The sequence below is a fragment of the Atractosteus spatula genome, chromosome 4 (genome assembly GCF_055471065.1).
Source record: "Atractosteus spatula isolate fAtrSpa1 chromosome 4, fAtrSpa1.hap1, whole genome shotgun sequence".
Lineage (NCBI taxonomy): Eukaryota > Metazoa > Chordata > Actinopteri > Semionotiformes > Lepisosteidae > Atractosteus > Atractosteus spatula.
Window position 1 is genome coordinate 52,914,552 of NC_142709.1, and position 15,031 is coordinate 52,929,582.

Consider the following 15,031-nt stretch of genomic DNA (forward strand, 5'->3'; position numbering starts at 1 on the left):
CTTCTGGATTGATTCCTTGCAAGTTAATTTATATACAATGAATCTTTTACTGGTGAGGACAGTGTACACTTATATAACAAGCTGTGTGACACATATCCCTATGAGCCTTCAAACTTCTTGGTTACTCTCATTACATTCTGTAAATTGACGTACTGTATTTCAGTGCTCTGTACTGTCGTGAAAGAATCCCATTTTCGTCTTGGAGGGCTGTACAGGCATTCGAGCTATGGAAGAATTCACTAAGCTTGGTTAGATGAGGGAATAGGCTAATTGTAATAGCTGTTGTTTCTACTTGACAAGAAATAATGCCTAACTGACCAAACTAAGCGATTAAGTGATTATGTCCTAGATCTGAAATACGAATGAATCCAGACACCCTCTCCGTAAGTTCTGAAAGTTGGAGTTCATAAAAGAAGACAGTAAAGGTGTCTACAGGGAGAAGGATGAGGGGTCTTTCTAATGGCATTAAAACCCTCATCTCTGGCACTTTTTAATATACCCAAGCATGAGTCAGTCTGTCAGTAGGGCCATCACAGATCATTCAAATGTACCCACACTGTGTGGATGCCAAGTCAGTCCCATAAAGTGCCAGCTGTAGTGTGCTGCTTTATGTCTGATGAATATGGTTGGAGTATTGTATCTGGTGACAGATGTTTCAATATGTGCTACAACACATGTGGCAGGCAACTGGTAGCACTGAGTATCAGCACTGTAATGACACCTAATTTATTCTGACCAGATGCCAGCTCCACTATTAGCTAATGCATCGGGGCTTCAGACCATTTAAGCTCTGTCCTCTGGCGAATTCGAAAGCTAGATCATTCAGTCCCACCCTGTAAACTACAATTAAAAATTCCACTTTCAATTCCAAGATTCCCCATTCAACACTTGTGAAAAAATAAAAAAGACAGCCTTTACACAAAAGGCAAGCTTGCGTCCAACAAAGGGCCAGCTGCTAATTGTTTGACTTAATGAAGCTAATTAATTTGCCCCAACTGCATTTTACATAAATGAAATAGTCCGATCAGGCTACATGCTTTAATCTATATTGATCGAATTTACTGGTAGTAATTAGTCAGCTGCCCAGCTGTCAACCTGTGCTTTTCTTACCTATTAACTCCTGCTTTCCCTAGTCACCACGGTTAGCTGTGAAGTGCTGTACCTGAGATTTCTTAGAATGCGAAATAGGGAAGAATTTTAGATTGCTGGCTGAGAAACTCTCGTGTCGAAACAGGGGGCCACAATTCAACATACAAAACAAAAAGAGTTTAAAAAGCCAATAGGCATACGAGGAGGTAATGGTTTAATCTGAATTTTACACTCTGTGATCTGAAATAAAAGCAAAATGTTAGGGAATGGCTCTTTGTATTGCACTTCTTACTTGCATGTCATCATTGGACGAGCTGTTGTCCTGGATATTCTGTATGACATGGGAAAACTGTACTCAATACAGCAAATGGCTTTTTTTCAAGTGCAATGAAAAAAAAAAACTACTGGCGATTAAACATTTAGCTATTATAGGAAACTGCTGACAGCAGATGCAAGCCAGCAGTGTCTATACAGGGAACCTGTTGACCCTCTGCCTTTGAGCAGCCAGATGTTAATGAGCCATGCTGTATCTTCAGCTGAAGCCCATTTTTGCACGATTATCACCTACGGTGAATCCCAGCTTTGCGTTTCTTCTTACAGCTGACCTAATCAAATCCGCGCTGCCTGCTGTGCTGGGTAAAATGACAGGCATAAAGCTAGCAATGTTGCAGAGATCCATGACATCATTTAAGATTTAAAAAGTGGCCTTGCGGGCAAGGCTTCTTGGGTCTTTTTTCCACTGACACTGCTATCACACTGACAATGCAGGCTGCTTTTGTTTGTGTTTCATTATTTTCTAGGAAGACAATGCCCGCCCACATGCTACCAGAGTGACACAACCATTCCTTTGGAGTTGTGGAGTCAATGTCTTTGATTGGCCTCCAGGATCCAAACCCTATTGAGCACTTGAGCGATGAGCTAGGTCATCACATTCACCAACCTCATCCATCACCAGCAAAATGTTACAGAACCCTCCACTGCTGTTCTGGCAAACAGAGGCAGCATTCCTCCAGAAATGGCCCTCAGCCTCGCCAGTACATACAATCCTGGTTTAATGAATATAATGAGAACAAAGGGACAAACTTCACTTTGACATTCCATTAGCTTTTGAACAACTTGCAAATCCTAATGGGCTCTGCTTCCAAAAAAACATCGATTTACACCAACAAGGATTGTTAAAGCAAACAGTTGCTTTCACTAAAACAAGGGGAAGAAAAAAATACTTCTACCCATACGGCTAGTTTATTACAAGCATTTTTTTAAAAAAAAGCAGAAAACCTCTGTTACTGCCTTACACTGCATTTGCAGAGAAACACTGTGTATCAGTCAGCAGGGATACTATAGTGATGTTGTGCTAGGCTGTTTCACAAAACAATTTACGGCTTTTTCCCATTTACATTCCGAATGCTCTCTTTGCTTAATGATAAATCAGGAATTCTACCGGAGGCCCAGACAGCAGATAAAAGCCAAAGAAAACTGCACAGTCAGCCCACATTTGTAGTCCTTTATTTCTTTTAATTGCTCCTCCCATAGTATTGTATTGAAATGCATTACAGTTACATTGTACAAAGCATTAAAACAAAGTACCTCAACTTGCTGATTATTTTAAAATGAGATTATAAACAAAACAACACAAAGAAACCTGGTCCCTCATCACAGGGGGAAAAAAAATAAACGCATATAATCTGTTATTTTATTATAGGTTTGGCACACTTCATTTTACAAAGAGGATTAACATGAACAGAACATCACACAAGCTTGCAGACAACCAGTAGAAAAAAAAATTAGGTACAGTTCTAATCAGAAGAATCATGCTGTTATGAAGAAATAATACCTGCTATTTTTTATTTTTTACAATTGAATCAGTAAATTGTAATACAAAAACCCTAATATCTATTTAATCAACCAGTCTCAATAAAAGAATAAAGAGCGAAATGAAATGTTTAATACTATCTGGCACTCATACATATTCTACAAACCCCATTTACTTATGAATTAGGCCCACCGAAGATATCATCTTTGGGTGGATTGGAACAGTGCTATTCAGTAAACAAACTACAGTTTGTCAAGAAATAAATACAATTCTGAACATACGCAGCAACGACAATAAAAGAAAACGTGATTGTCTAAAAATCAAACAAAAATGGAAAACAAAGTAGCTAACAACTACCATTAAGACTATTTAGTGGTATCTTTGAAAAAAAAATGCTTTTGACTTGAATGGACCCTTAATTGAGTGACAGGCTTCAGCACTTGCAATTCATTGCATTCTGCAAAAAATTAACAAGTCGTGGTTTTCCATTTAAAAAAAAACAATCTTAACGCAGATGAACTACACAATGATACAATGGAATACAAAACAGAACGTTTTTTTTTTCTAATAATTGTAGACAGTGCTTAAATTGTGCAAGAACACACAACAATGTCATTTCTTTACTTATCATACAGGGATACAGGGATCTTCTCAAACGTCTTGTTTTAATGGAATCGGCTTGCAGTCCCATGGTATTGCACTGCATACCAAGTTGCCTGACTCTTCACCCTAAACCTGTTATTTCCAGCAATGAGAGGTGAAGAAACTTCAGGCACGTTTTTTATTTCACTCCTCGGAAAACGACTTAAAAAAAAAAAGTTTACCCTTCAGCAGGTCTATGCCTCTGCGCTGTGCCAGAGCTTTTTGCATATGTAGAGCTACAGTCCTCGTAAAGGTTAAAGGGTATTACACTTGAAATGCACAAAAATATATATGTATATAAATGGAACAAATGCCTTCCTCCCACCATTCTTTACTGTACACATCGGATTGGATCCACGTGCTCCTATTGGCACATACCCCCTGCCTTATGCCAAATCCCTAGGAAATGGAAGACTCAAAGCTCGGCAGTTTTGTGAACACGCTCTACGAAACTGCTTTAATGTCACATTGATCTTTGAAACCAGCAGCTGCCCTTGCTGTGCAAAACAGAAACTTGACAGAATAAATACAGTTATTATTATCATTATTATTATTTAATCAATTTAAGGTCACAATGCTGCTTCTTCTTCTCTTTTTCTTTCTTTTTTTTTCTTTTTTAAGTTTTGGAGCGGGGTGACCCTGGAAGTGGGTAAGGCAATCTGCTCAGCAGTCTTTAAATAGTCCCGTGTGAAAGGTCAGGGCGAGAAAGTGGACTTGGTCCCATTCCGTTCAGGTCCGGAGGCGTCATACGTGGCTGAGGGACTGGAGGGCGCTGGACTCGGCCGCAGCCCTGGCCATGCTGTGCCACATATTGGCAGGAGTGTGAGTGGCGGGGTGCAGGGCATCCTTGTCTGCCAGTGACAGCATCATGGCGTACGCCTGGGGGGAGAGGGGTGATTAATTAGCCGGGCTCCGGCCACCCTGGCGTCTAAGCAGGCTCGATCCTCACGTTTAAAAACAGTCCCTTCACCTCATTGATGCGGAGTGGGAAGAGACAACTACATGGATTTTACCAACAATCAAATCTAATGCATGAGCAAACACCAGCGAGTGATGTAATGTTTCCTTTTTTTGCTTAAATTAGAGATATCCGATAGGCATAGATTCTAAGGACACACAGTGCTTAAGGTGGACCAAAGTCAGAGATAAAAAACTACTGAACAGGTGTCTTGTCCAGTGTGTAATCTGCTTTGCACCTTGTGTCAGACTGGTGTCCTGTCCAGAGTGTGGTCCTTCTCTGTGCCCTGTGCTGAACTGGCATCCTGTCCAGCGTTTACCCTGCTCTGTGCCCTGTGATGGACTGGCGTCCTGTCCAGCGTTTACCCTGCTCTGTGCCCTGTGATGGACTGGCGTCCTGTCCAGCGTTTATCCTGCTCTGTGCCCTGTGATGGACTGGCGTCCTGTCCAGCGTTTACCCTGCTCTGTGTCCTGTGATGGACTGGCATCCTGTCCAGCATTTTACCCTGCTCTGTGGCCTGTGATGAACTGGTGTCCTGTCCAGGGTGTGGTCCTGCTCTGTGTCCTGTGATGGACTGGCATCCTGTCCAGTGTTTACCCTCCTCTGTGCCCTGTGATGAACTGGTGTCCTGTCCAGGGTGTGGTCCTACATTTTACTCTGTGCTTCTGGAATAGGGCTTTTGCTGCTTTGAAATGTACCAAGAATCAATGACTTTCTGATCATGGACGGATGTATTTGCTTTTAAAATAAAGCTGCAAATCCAGGCTGCCTGTCTTTAGATGCATACTGTGTTATGCTTTTATGACTCTATTGGGTCTTCACTGGTCTTTGTAACCTTACCTGTGATTTCGACTTCCTGTACAGTGGCTGTTTGATGGCTTCTGGCAGGTGGGCGGCACTGAAAGCTGCGATTTCAGCATCGTTATACTCATTCTCTTCCATCTTGCGCATGTCTGTGAAGTGCCTGATGTGGTCCAGAGCAGAAAACCCACTTTTGTCTTCCTCCTCCTCCTCCTCCTCCTCTTTATACCTGTCAAAGAAGACCAGTCAGTCCGTGAACACTCATACACCACCAGGGGCAGAACAGCAGGCTGATAACCAGTGGCACAGTGACACAAGGCTCTGTGGGCCAATTTCCCAGATCCCCCGCATCTTCCCATTGCTATTTGCAGATATAAAGCATGAACAATTAGAATATTAATGTCTAATTCCCTAAGCCTTACATATAAATGCATTACAAATCCCCCATTTATTCCCAATACACATAGGACTGATTCAATTTAATTATTAGTTTTCTTCTTTAGTCCTGATAGTTTAGCATCGCCACCCGTTGATCAACTCCGCTGGCCACTATGATGCCAGCTTGGAGCTAACAGGGGAGTCCCCTCCCCTGACAGGCTCTCTCTCGAGCCCACTGCCAGCTGTGAGCTACACACCGCCTTAAAAAGACAGCTAGTGCCAACTGCAGGAGCAAAGCCTCTCTCTCTGAAAAAACTGCAGGTTTCTAAGGCAACTTAGAAAACCTGAGATGAAAATCTCTGGAGCCCTTACTTTCTTTTATATTATTATTAAGGGAGTCCCTACCTTGCCTTTGTGATTAAAAGCAAAGCACTCATTTAGTACTGATAGGCTAATACTGATTTTGAAAGAAATACTCATGGGCATTTAAAATACCTTCTAGGGGATGTCTTGCAGTTCAGTGCCAGGTCATTCGGTCCCTCAAAGTCGATGTCATCGTGGATGATGTCGTCGTCCATGTTGCCTGGCAGTGGCTCGTCCCCAGATTTGCCTGCAGTGTCGCTCTGCTCTTCCTCCTCCTCCTCTTCCACCCCAAGGTCGTCCTCTACTTCCTCTTCCTCCAGGTCACGGGACTCCTGACTGGGCAGCGGCCCCTTCTCCTCTTCAAACTGGCTTCCATTCAGTCTGGTCGGAGAACATAAAACACCCTTTAGCCCATAGAAAAATAATCCTTCTCACACAAGTAAAAAGATGGCAGTTTGTTTTTAATAAAACGCATACATTTAAATATGATATTCTAATTTTAGCACTTAGGAAAGTGATGGACAGATAATATTTTTATTATTCATGTACTGTATTTGATTACTTAAAGAAATGCTATATACTTCCACTGGTCTAGGCCCCCTTTGGTTTTATTATTAATTAAGGCTAATTCATTAACTATGGTTTTGAGATAAAAATGAATAATTTTATATTACTGGTTTCAAGAAAAATGGAAACAATATACCTCAGTGTACCTGAAGTAATGACTGTATGATATAGCTGGAAGCAGTCTTCCCTCTTTCAAGTGTGACTTAAGACTCAAGGTTAATGTGCAGTGCATGAACTGAATACATTCCGAGAGCTACACTCCAGTCTCGGCAGTCAGGTCCCTGCAGTGGTTCTGTTTTTAGCAGTGAGATCACTATTTAAGACTCTCGGAGTAATAATGAAGTTCAGGTTCTTGCACTGTGCCTCTCGAAAATCTCAGCGCGTTTCAGATGAAAACACCACCACCAGCCAACAAACCACATACATCATTTTGCTGTTGAAAAGCTGCACTTATTTAATTTTTTCACTGTTGTGTCGGAGCAGTGGAGTCTGGGCCAAAGTGAAAAATGGAAAACTCAAGAAGTCGCAGCCCTAGAGAACCGGAATCCTGTTTGTCATCACAAGCTGAAGCCTTCTGGACAGAAGGGTGGTCAGCAAATAGCTTCAGTACTTAACTTCTTTGCTTGGGTTTGTGTTGTTTATTTTTCTATTATCTAGAATTCATCTAATAGGCAAAATATTTAGCTGACAGCCCCATTTGGTTTAAGAGTTATGAGAGCAGTGCCAACCAGCCCATTTCCTAGTCCCTTAGGAACACACCACAGCTATCAAAACTCACAGTGACTTAATCTATCTACTGTCTCAGTTCTACAGGAAACCACTATTTGTTAAATCATCTGTAACCACATTAGGACTGAATCACTAATTATGGTCCTAGCCATCTATCGTCAGCTCTAAAAAATGCCCTTTTTGGTACACAAAGTCCAACTTCAACAATCCCCCCCCCCCTCCCCTTCCCTTTAACATCCCTACCACAGAAACGAAGAAAAAATCATCACAATTATCCTTCAGATTAGAAAACCCATGAAACCAGGAAATGATCTATTTGAAACAGAAAAGCTGAGTTTGCAATGACTCGAAAAGTCTTTACTGCAAAGGAAGAAAGAATAATTGCCAAAAATAAAGTCACACAATGCAAATCTTGGCCATCTTTTATCTAAAACGTGATTATAATAGGACTTGGAGAGACATGAAACCTCACTTAGCTTGGGGTCAGACTGCCAGCCTAGTAGTTGTCCCGTACCTAGATTGTCAAGGATCGTGGAGAAATGGACTTGAACCAAACTCTCCAAAGCTCAATGATTAAGAAAACAGATTCGCTAATTATGCTTTCAAATGTGGTAATTTGCTGGGGATAAAATATCTATCAAAAGCAGTCAGAAGTGCATGGCTTTGAAAGGAAACACTGGCCAACCTCTTGACCTTGTCTTTTTACCATCTTCCTGTCGTGATACATGTTGAGGCCAGATGTTGCACAAAAGCACCAATCACACAACAGAGAGGAAAAAAATGCACGTTTAACTATAATTTATTTAATCAATTTTCTTCATGCATTTCTGATGTTTACATCACTATACCAAAATAAATATCAAAAGAACCTTATGAGATTTCTATCAGTTTAATCTTTTTGATCTGCCACATAGGCGTGCAAAATGTGGACTACAAAATTATGCAGAAAACGCTGCCCCCTTTATCAAGAAGTTCATCAAGCTTTCAAAATTTCACATAATTTAGGCAAGATCAAAATATATATATATATTTATTTTTCCTTGTTTGAACAAGACTCAATAGTTATAAAAATTGTCTGCACATTTCCAAATGTTGCAATCATCTGAACTGTCTTAAATTGTGATTGTCTAAAATCACCTCGGGCAACAATCTAATTAAAAAAAAGTATGAACAGCATAAAAAATGCCCTGGCCCGGCTGTTCATTATTCTGTGATGTTTGCATATAAATACTACACTACTGTAGCCCATAGCGCTAAATATTTGCATTGGAGAAGGCTTTGGTATGTCTCCTGTTTTGCAGGAGGAAAAGGGGCTTGTACAGTACCTTTACATGCCATACAGATAAATCTCTCTTGAACAGCATCAGTAGCCATCACAAATGATCTAATGACAAAGTGCCTATATTGCTTAGACAGAAAAAATTACTATCTATAGCTGCTATGCCTAGCAAATGCCTATCCGCCTGGGTGGTCAACTGACAAAAGACAAGATATCTGTATTCTAGACTTTGTGACCGCATGAACCAAGTGTGACCGATATGGACAGACCGACATATTCCTAGCAGGGCTATAGCATTGTCCGTCGCAGCATACTGAGACAGGGGAATTCATACACTGGGAAGATAAAAACTATACAAACATCCTCTGTATTGCTGGAGTGTGGTAAGGTTTGAAAGCATTTCTCTTGTTTAAAGAAATAATACCACATAAAAAAACAACATGGCTCACCCTCTGAGTAAACTTATGCCTGAAATACTTATGGCACAGACAGATGAAGTTCACAGGCCTGTTTAGCTACACACACAGTACAGTAGGTTACAAGAAGAGATAGTCACCCTTCTTCTGAATGGCCGGGGGAACGGTGGTTCTGGCTCGTATTGCCGATAAAGTTCCGTATCTCGTTGAAGTAAGAGTCCTCTTTGTCATCCAGTATAGCGCTGCTGCTGTCCAGTTCTGACTGAGGTGAGGACATGGCAGTACCTTGAAAAATGAAAAGCACATACTATTTACCTATCTTACCTAGCAAAATTAAGAAAGCAAGAGAATCCTGGCATTGGCAGGCCAGGACAGAGCTGAATTTCAAACACATAATTTGAGCCATTTTCCGGAATGTCAAATTCCTTTTTGGCAGTCCCAGGAGATTTGAGGCTTCAGGATTTCTCCGATGACACACAGAGACAGACCTATTCCTATCAAGTGTTATAGTATCCTAGTGGTTGTCCTCCGCGGCATAGTGAGATTTTAAACATTGAGATAATAAAATCTTTACAAGCATTGTTTGAGGCTTCAATAAGAAATCTGCAAGAGGATCCATTGCGACCGAACTGCTAGAAGGTCCTGGGATCAATTTTGGATGTTGGGAGCTCTCAGATATTCATTTGCCTTACCCATGGTTCTATGGGATTTCTTCATAGAACAAGTAAGACCGGTTTGACTGGCTTTACCCTGTCAAGTACTGTTCGGGTGCTGGCCCATGTCCAGAATTGAGATTGGCAGCACGTGTACTCATCTTCATCTACTTCCAAAGCTCTACTTCAAAATCTCACCTGACAAGTTGCCGTTCTCGTGCTTCTTCAGATGCCTGTCCAGGTTGGTCTGCTGACCGAAGCATCGGTCACACAGGTGGCACTTGAAGGGCTTTTCCTTGTTGTGGATGTTACGGATGTGCCGTTGTAGGTTGGAGGAGATGCTGAAGGAACGGTCGCAGTATTTACACCTAGGAAAGAAGGAGTGTCGCAGCTGAGTGGTAGAGCTCAACATGGCTTCCATTAGCGCCACCTAAATTTGAAGTCTGCTGGATGTGTATAAAAAATGCAGTTTTAATGAAGGACATCATTCACTACAGTTTATGGACATTGGGGCTCACCTACTTAAGAAGGATCAAGGAAATTCGGATTTGCTTTTCATGGACGTTTTATCAAGGAATAAAAATATTTTCATATTTGTATTGTTTGTTCTCTTTGACAATGCAAAGTAGACAAAATGATTGAATAAATGAAGACCATAGTCCATTGATAGTAAAGCTGTCAGTGACTCTGTAATACTAATATTGTTTTTCTTTCCCTACCTGAATTACATATAACTTGACGTTCCCGGTCTATTAAGTTATTTACAACGAGACAAAAAATGGGTATTCACAAGACACACATCTCTCTGTGTTGTCTTGTGTTTTTGTTTAAATGTAATTTCATAATTAGCCGGCCTACATTTATCCCTAATTGGCTGCTCTTAATGTTCACACAGATGTGATTAATGAGCATTTCAAGGTAGAAAGCTGATTGTTTCATGTCCTGCCAATGCAATAAAATTAAATTCTTTTCTTACAAAATAAGCATGCAACAAATTTGTTCTAACCCTCTAAAATTAGACAGAAAGCCAAGTTTTTCCATGCAAAATTATACACAATGATTACATCTTTTCTTCTGCTAGAATTAGCTTGCTCGATTGCCTGTCCCAGAGGAAAGTCTGTTATCTTCCAAAAAAATTGCAATAAACAGTACAAATCTTTATTTCTCTGCCAACGTGTGCAGTTTAGTCTATCACACTGGTACCAGAGGCATCAATTTTCATACCCTATAGTCATTCCCTGTCTCCTGGGCCTTTACTGTATTTCTCTTAAAGCCGTTCCTCAGACAAAAAATAATTATTCCAACTACTCTTGCTGGAAATGTGCCGACAGTCCTCATCACCCCAATTTTTCATCTAACTTCCTCTTCAGGACTTCAAAACAGCTCTTGTCACACTGTGAACTGTGACCATTTTTCATCACCTAAATTATTTAGCAGAATGATAATTGTTTCAGGCTTGTACACCATTGAAAAAACATACAAAACAGTGGAAAGTTCTCCCATAACCATGTAAAAAAAAAGCGTCCTCTAAAAACATCCTTGTTACAGAATCCCTTAATAAATGATATTTGCTACTAACAACAAAAAAGGACTTTTTATACAAAACAAGTGCTGGTTGAAACAGCATGTGGTAAAGACAATTTTGCAAAACCGTCAACACAGAGAACACACATACTAAAGTTTAAAAGGATCCCTTCCAAAGTCTGCACTACCAAAAGCTTGGGTAAATGCTATTACATAAATATTAAGAGGTGGCTTTATCATACTAATTAAAATAATTATCACACATTTGTCACAAATTGAGATCAAATGTATATTGCCTATCTCCTGAAAGAATACCTGTAAGGTTGCTCTCCTGTGTGAGTTCTCAAGTGGCGAGTTAGGTTTGCAGATCGTGGAAATATTTTTCCACAGTACCTATGGAAACAAGAAAACTCATTGAAAGGCACACACGGCTTGTATTTCCAAAGAACGTATTTCCCCGAATGGAAGAAATGAGTAGTGGAAGACTCAGTCTGACAACCTAACATTTTCTGCATTGTTTAAAAACAACATATACCTATAGGCAAAATGGGTATATTTAGACAAACCTGTGGTACAGTACATTCAGCCATACATATTCACAGATGCACAGATTTAGCATGTCTAGACTTGGCATTTATTAAGCTTTAAAATTTAACAACAAATTTAACAAAATTTATGTTACAACATAATAAAATTCTCATTTTCTAGATAAAATGAAACCAACTACTAGTACTTTTTAGTTCTACTCATATTACATGACCAAATTAAAGGTGGGAGTGGGTTGCTTTGGGGCAGCGGTGTGCCAAAGTCCAGATAAATTCTGTTGAATCACCTTCTTCAGGAGATGGATTCACCTGATGGATTAAAACAGTCCGAACTCCCGCTACATCCTGATGAAAACTACACTTGTTCCAACTGCCCTGCAATTTTACCATTTGCGATTCCTTTCTCAAATTAACTACCCATGCGGCAAAAGCTTGTCTTAAGATGAAACAACTATTGATTGGGCTATTTCTTGACAGTTTTCCAGGAGTTTCATGGGTCTGATTCCATACGCGGCACAAATCACAACCATAAAAGCCATGGATGTGTGCTAGCACATTTTCTCACTACTGTAGTTCAACAACTGCGACCTCACAGCAACTCTTCAAGTCACCATTCCCTTTCTTCTTTCCTGCTTCGAGTGAAACGTTAACTTTGTATTTATTTTACACACTGTTTAGTTCGAATTAGACCGAATGGGAAATCAAAAAAAAAAAAATTGGTGACTGCAACATTTCAACATGAAGATCACATCGAAGTAGATCAAAGCCAAAGCTATTCTCTAACAGTTTCTATTAATCTTCTAATCAGTGGTAATTTCAAAAGTAAACAGTGTGGTTCTGGAAATGCTAAGTGCAGTCTCCGATCAAGCCTGCTTTAATTAACTCGGTAATCACCTGCAGGTATAGCGCTCCTTGCCCTTTCGTAGAAGGCTCTCAGGAAGAGCGTTTGGAGGAGCCCTGAAGTCAAACATGGATGGAACAGACCGTATGAGATCACTGGCTTCTGGTTTTAGGGAGTTAAAAGTCTCCAGTTTCTCTGCCATGTTTTCAATAGCTGACATCTGTGAAGAGAAACAGAAATCTTCAATTGTTGTGCGCAAAATGTGCAAATCAATCATTGCATAAGACTCTATTGTATTATTCTTGCATAAAAAAACAACAAAATACAGTAGTAGTAGTGTTTTCTTCTCTTGCTAGTGGAAAAACTTAATTCCCTTTTTCCTCACACACAGAGACTCAAGTAAGTATTTGTTCAGGTTGCATTTTTCAATTGGCATTTCTTCATTGCATTGAATTTATAATAACCCTCTGCCGAATTTTTAATGACAAATAATTGATATTGGCAAAAATGAATAATAAGTATCTTTAATAGTGTATATGCATGTTAGACGTGTAACGGAGCATTCAGCTCGAAAATGAAAAATTATCCAGATTTTTGTTTTTTTCTGTGAAACCCCATGTACAGCACATCAATGAGTCATACCAAGAGAAAAAAAAAAGGTCTGGCTCTGCATTAGAACTGTTGAGTTGTATGTGGGCAAAAAGTTATAAAAATATTCCTCTGCTATAAAAATAGGCCCCGAAACAAAAAAAAAACTGCTATTTCATTTTATTTCCTCCCTTTTCTCCGTCTTTCTTTTTGGAATTTCTCTGAGCACATCGCAGTCAGCCTTTTTATTTCCTGCCGCCACTGTGCTGCCATCTCGTCTTCTTACTCCCAACTCCTTTCCCTAGTTACAAATTGCATCGTACAGGGCACCATTGCCAATTTGCTAAAAGTCTTTCATCAAATATTGCAAAAATTCTCAGAGGAAAGTCGAGATGCATTTACTTGTCAAATGGTAAATACGAAAACACTGGAGGGCACTGAAGTCCATGGGCTATGGGGCTTGATTCATAATCACTCATAGCCTGTAAAACATTTTCCGCACAATGCGAGTGGACAGCACATTTGTCAATATGAAAGATGTTGACATTACTGATCAAAGGCCAGACATTGGTAATAATGATACAGCTGGGTTAGGAGGGAATTCTTGTCCCTACAGACCAATGCGGTTGTCAGTTTCTTCAGCTTTTTCACAGGGATACGAATTTGCATTATTTTACATGTCTGCTGGATTTTTTTTAATACAGCCACAAATCAATTGAAATTCAATGTGCCTGAACGCTCCATCCTGACCGGTCCTCCTGTCCTGTCTCCATCATTTACATGGTGGGCACAAATACATGAAAGAATAACTGATCAATGAGTGACGACCTTTGCCTGAAAAGCTGATTAGAAATGACAGCCCAGTGCAAAGTTCATAACGGAAGCCATTTACGCTGAAAGTGAAAGGATACAGCTTTTGGAGGAGGTGAAGTGTCATTTTCATTTGATTATGATATCATTAAGCCACCACAAAAAAAAAAATCTAATGGAAAGGCTGCATGGTTTTTGTATACCAGTTGTTGAGATACCAGTGCATTGATATTTCTCATAAAAATAAAACCCATAAAAACATGTATTTCATTGACCCTTTTCTGGACCTGAATGATTAATTGTTTTTGTACTGCACATCTCACTTTTTTGATATTACAAATTATTTCGGAAAGCATTAACAGCACTAAATGTATCAAGCTCTATTCTGCATAATATGATTAGACAGTTCAGCTTTAAAGATTTAGAAAAAATGCAAGGCACCTATTACTATGTGTTTTTTTCACATCATGGTCTGACAATGGGAGAATGTAATTTGCAGCTTTAAACCCTATGCAATTATATGCTATTTTCACATGTATATGTATAATTTTACACATTAATAATCATCAATATATATTGAAAGGCAGGAAGTAGTAATGTGATAATCCGTAAGAAGAAAGTAAAAAGATGATAATTCACGAAATCAAATCTAAAAAGGCAATGAAAAAATTATCCACGGCTTTTTAAAAGTACTGCAATTTGGAACCATTAGCCATGAACTTTACAACCTTTCAGGATTTCACCCTGGAAGGAAATGGTTTCTAATTCAGTTCTTGTCTGCATGAATTCTAGCTAGGCTGCACTTGAAGTTTTGCGTCAAGGCACGGCAAAGTGTAGTTTTAAATACAAGAAAAAATAAGGGCCGCTCTAGCTGTTGTTTCTCATGGGCTGGCAAAACAACAAGGACTCTAAGCATGCAGGCACAGCACTCCATCGGAGGACGATCTCTGGAAACACGCTCAGTGTTATTATTACAAGGTCTATGTATAGCCTACTTGTAATCTGCTATCTCCAAATGACAGTGTCGCATAGTGT

General features: G+C 39.8%; 1 protein-coding gene across 18 annotated transcripts in view; it reads right to left on the minus strand.

Moving 5' to 3' along the window:
- Positions 1-2,577: 2,577 nt before the first annotated feature.
- Positions 2,578-15,031, minus strand: part of mecom (MDS1 and EVI1 complex locus) — a 187,462-nt gene continuing 175,008 nt past the window's right edge. For all 18 annotated transcript variants that reach the window (XM_088912595.1, XM_088912589.1, XM_088912586.1 and 15 more), the window contains 7 exons: positions 12,652-12,818; positions 11,528-11,605; positions 9,887-10,056; positions 9,176-9,320; positions 6,177-6,425; positions 5,343-5,532; positions 2,578-4,423 (listed from right to left, as the gene is read on the minus strand). In XM_088912595.1, the coding sequence (XP_088768721.1) occupies positions 4,289-4,423; positions 5,343-5,532; positions 6,177-6,425; positions 9,176-9,320; positions 9,887-10,056; positions 11,528-11,605; positions 12,652-12,818 (1,134 nt within the window). In that variant the 3' untranslated portion in view covers positions 2,578-4,288. The remainder of the gene's footprint in view (positions 4,424-5,342; positions 5,533-6,176; positions 6,426-9,175; positions 9,321-9,886; positions 10,057-11,527; positions 11,606-12,651; positions 12,819-15,031) is intronic.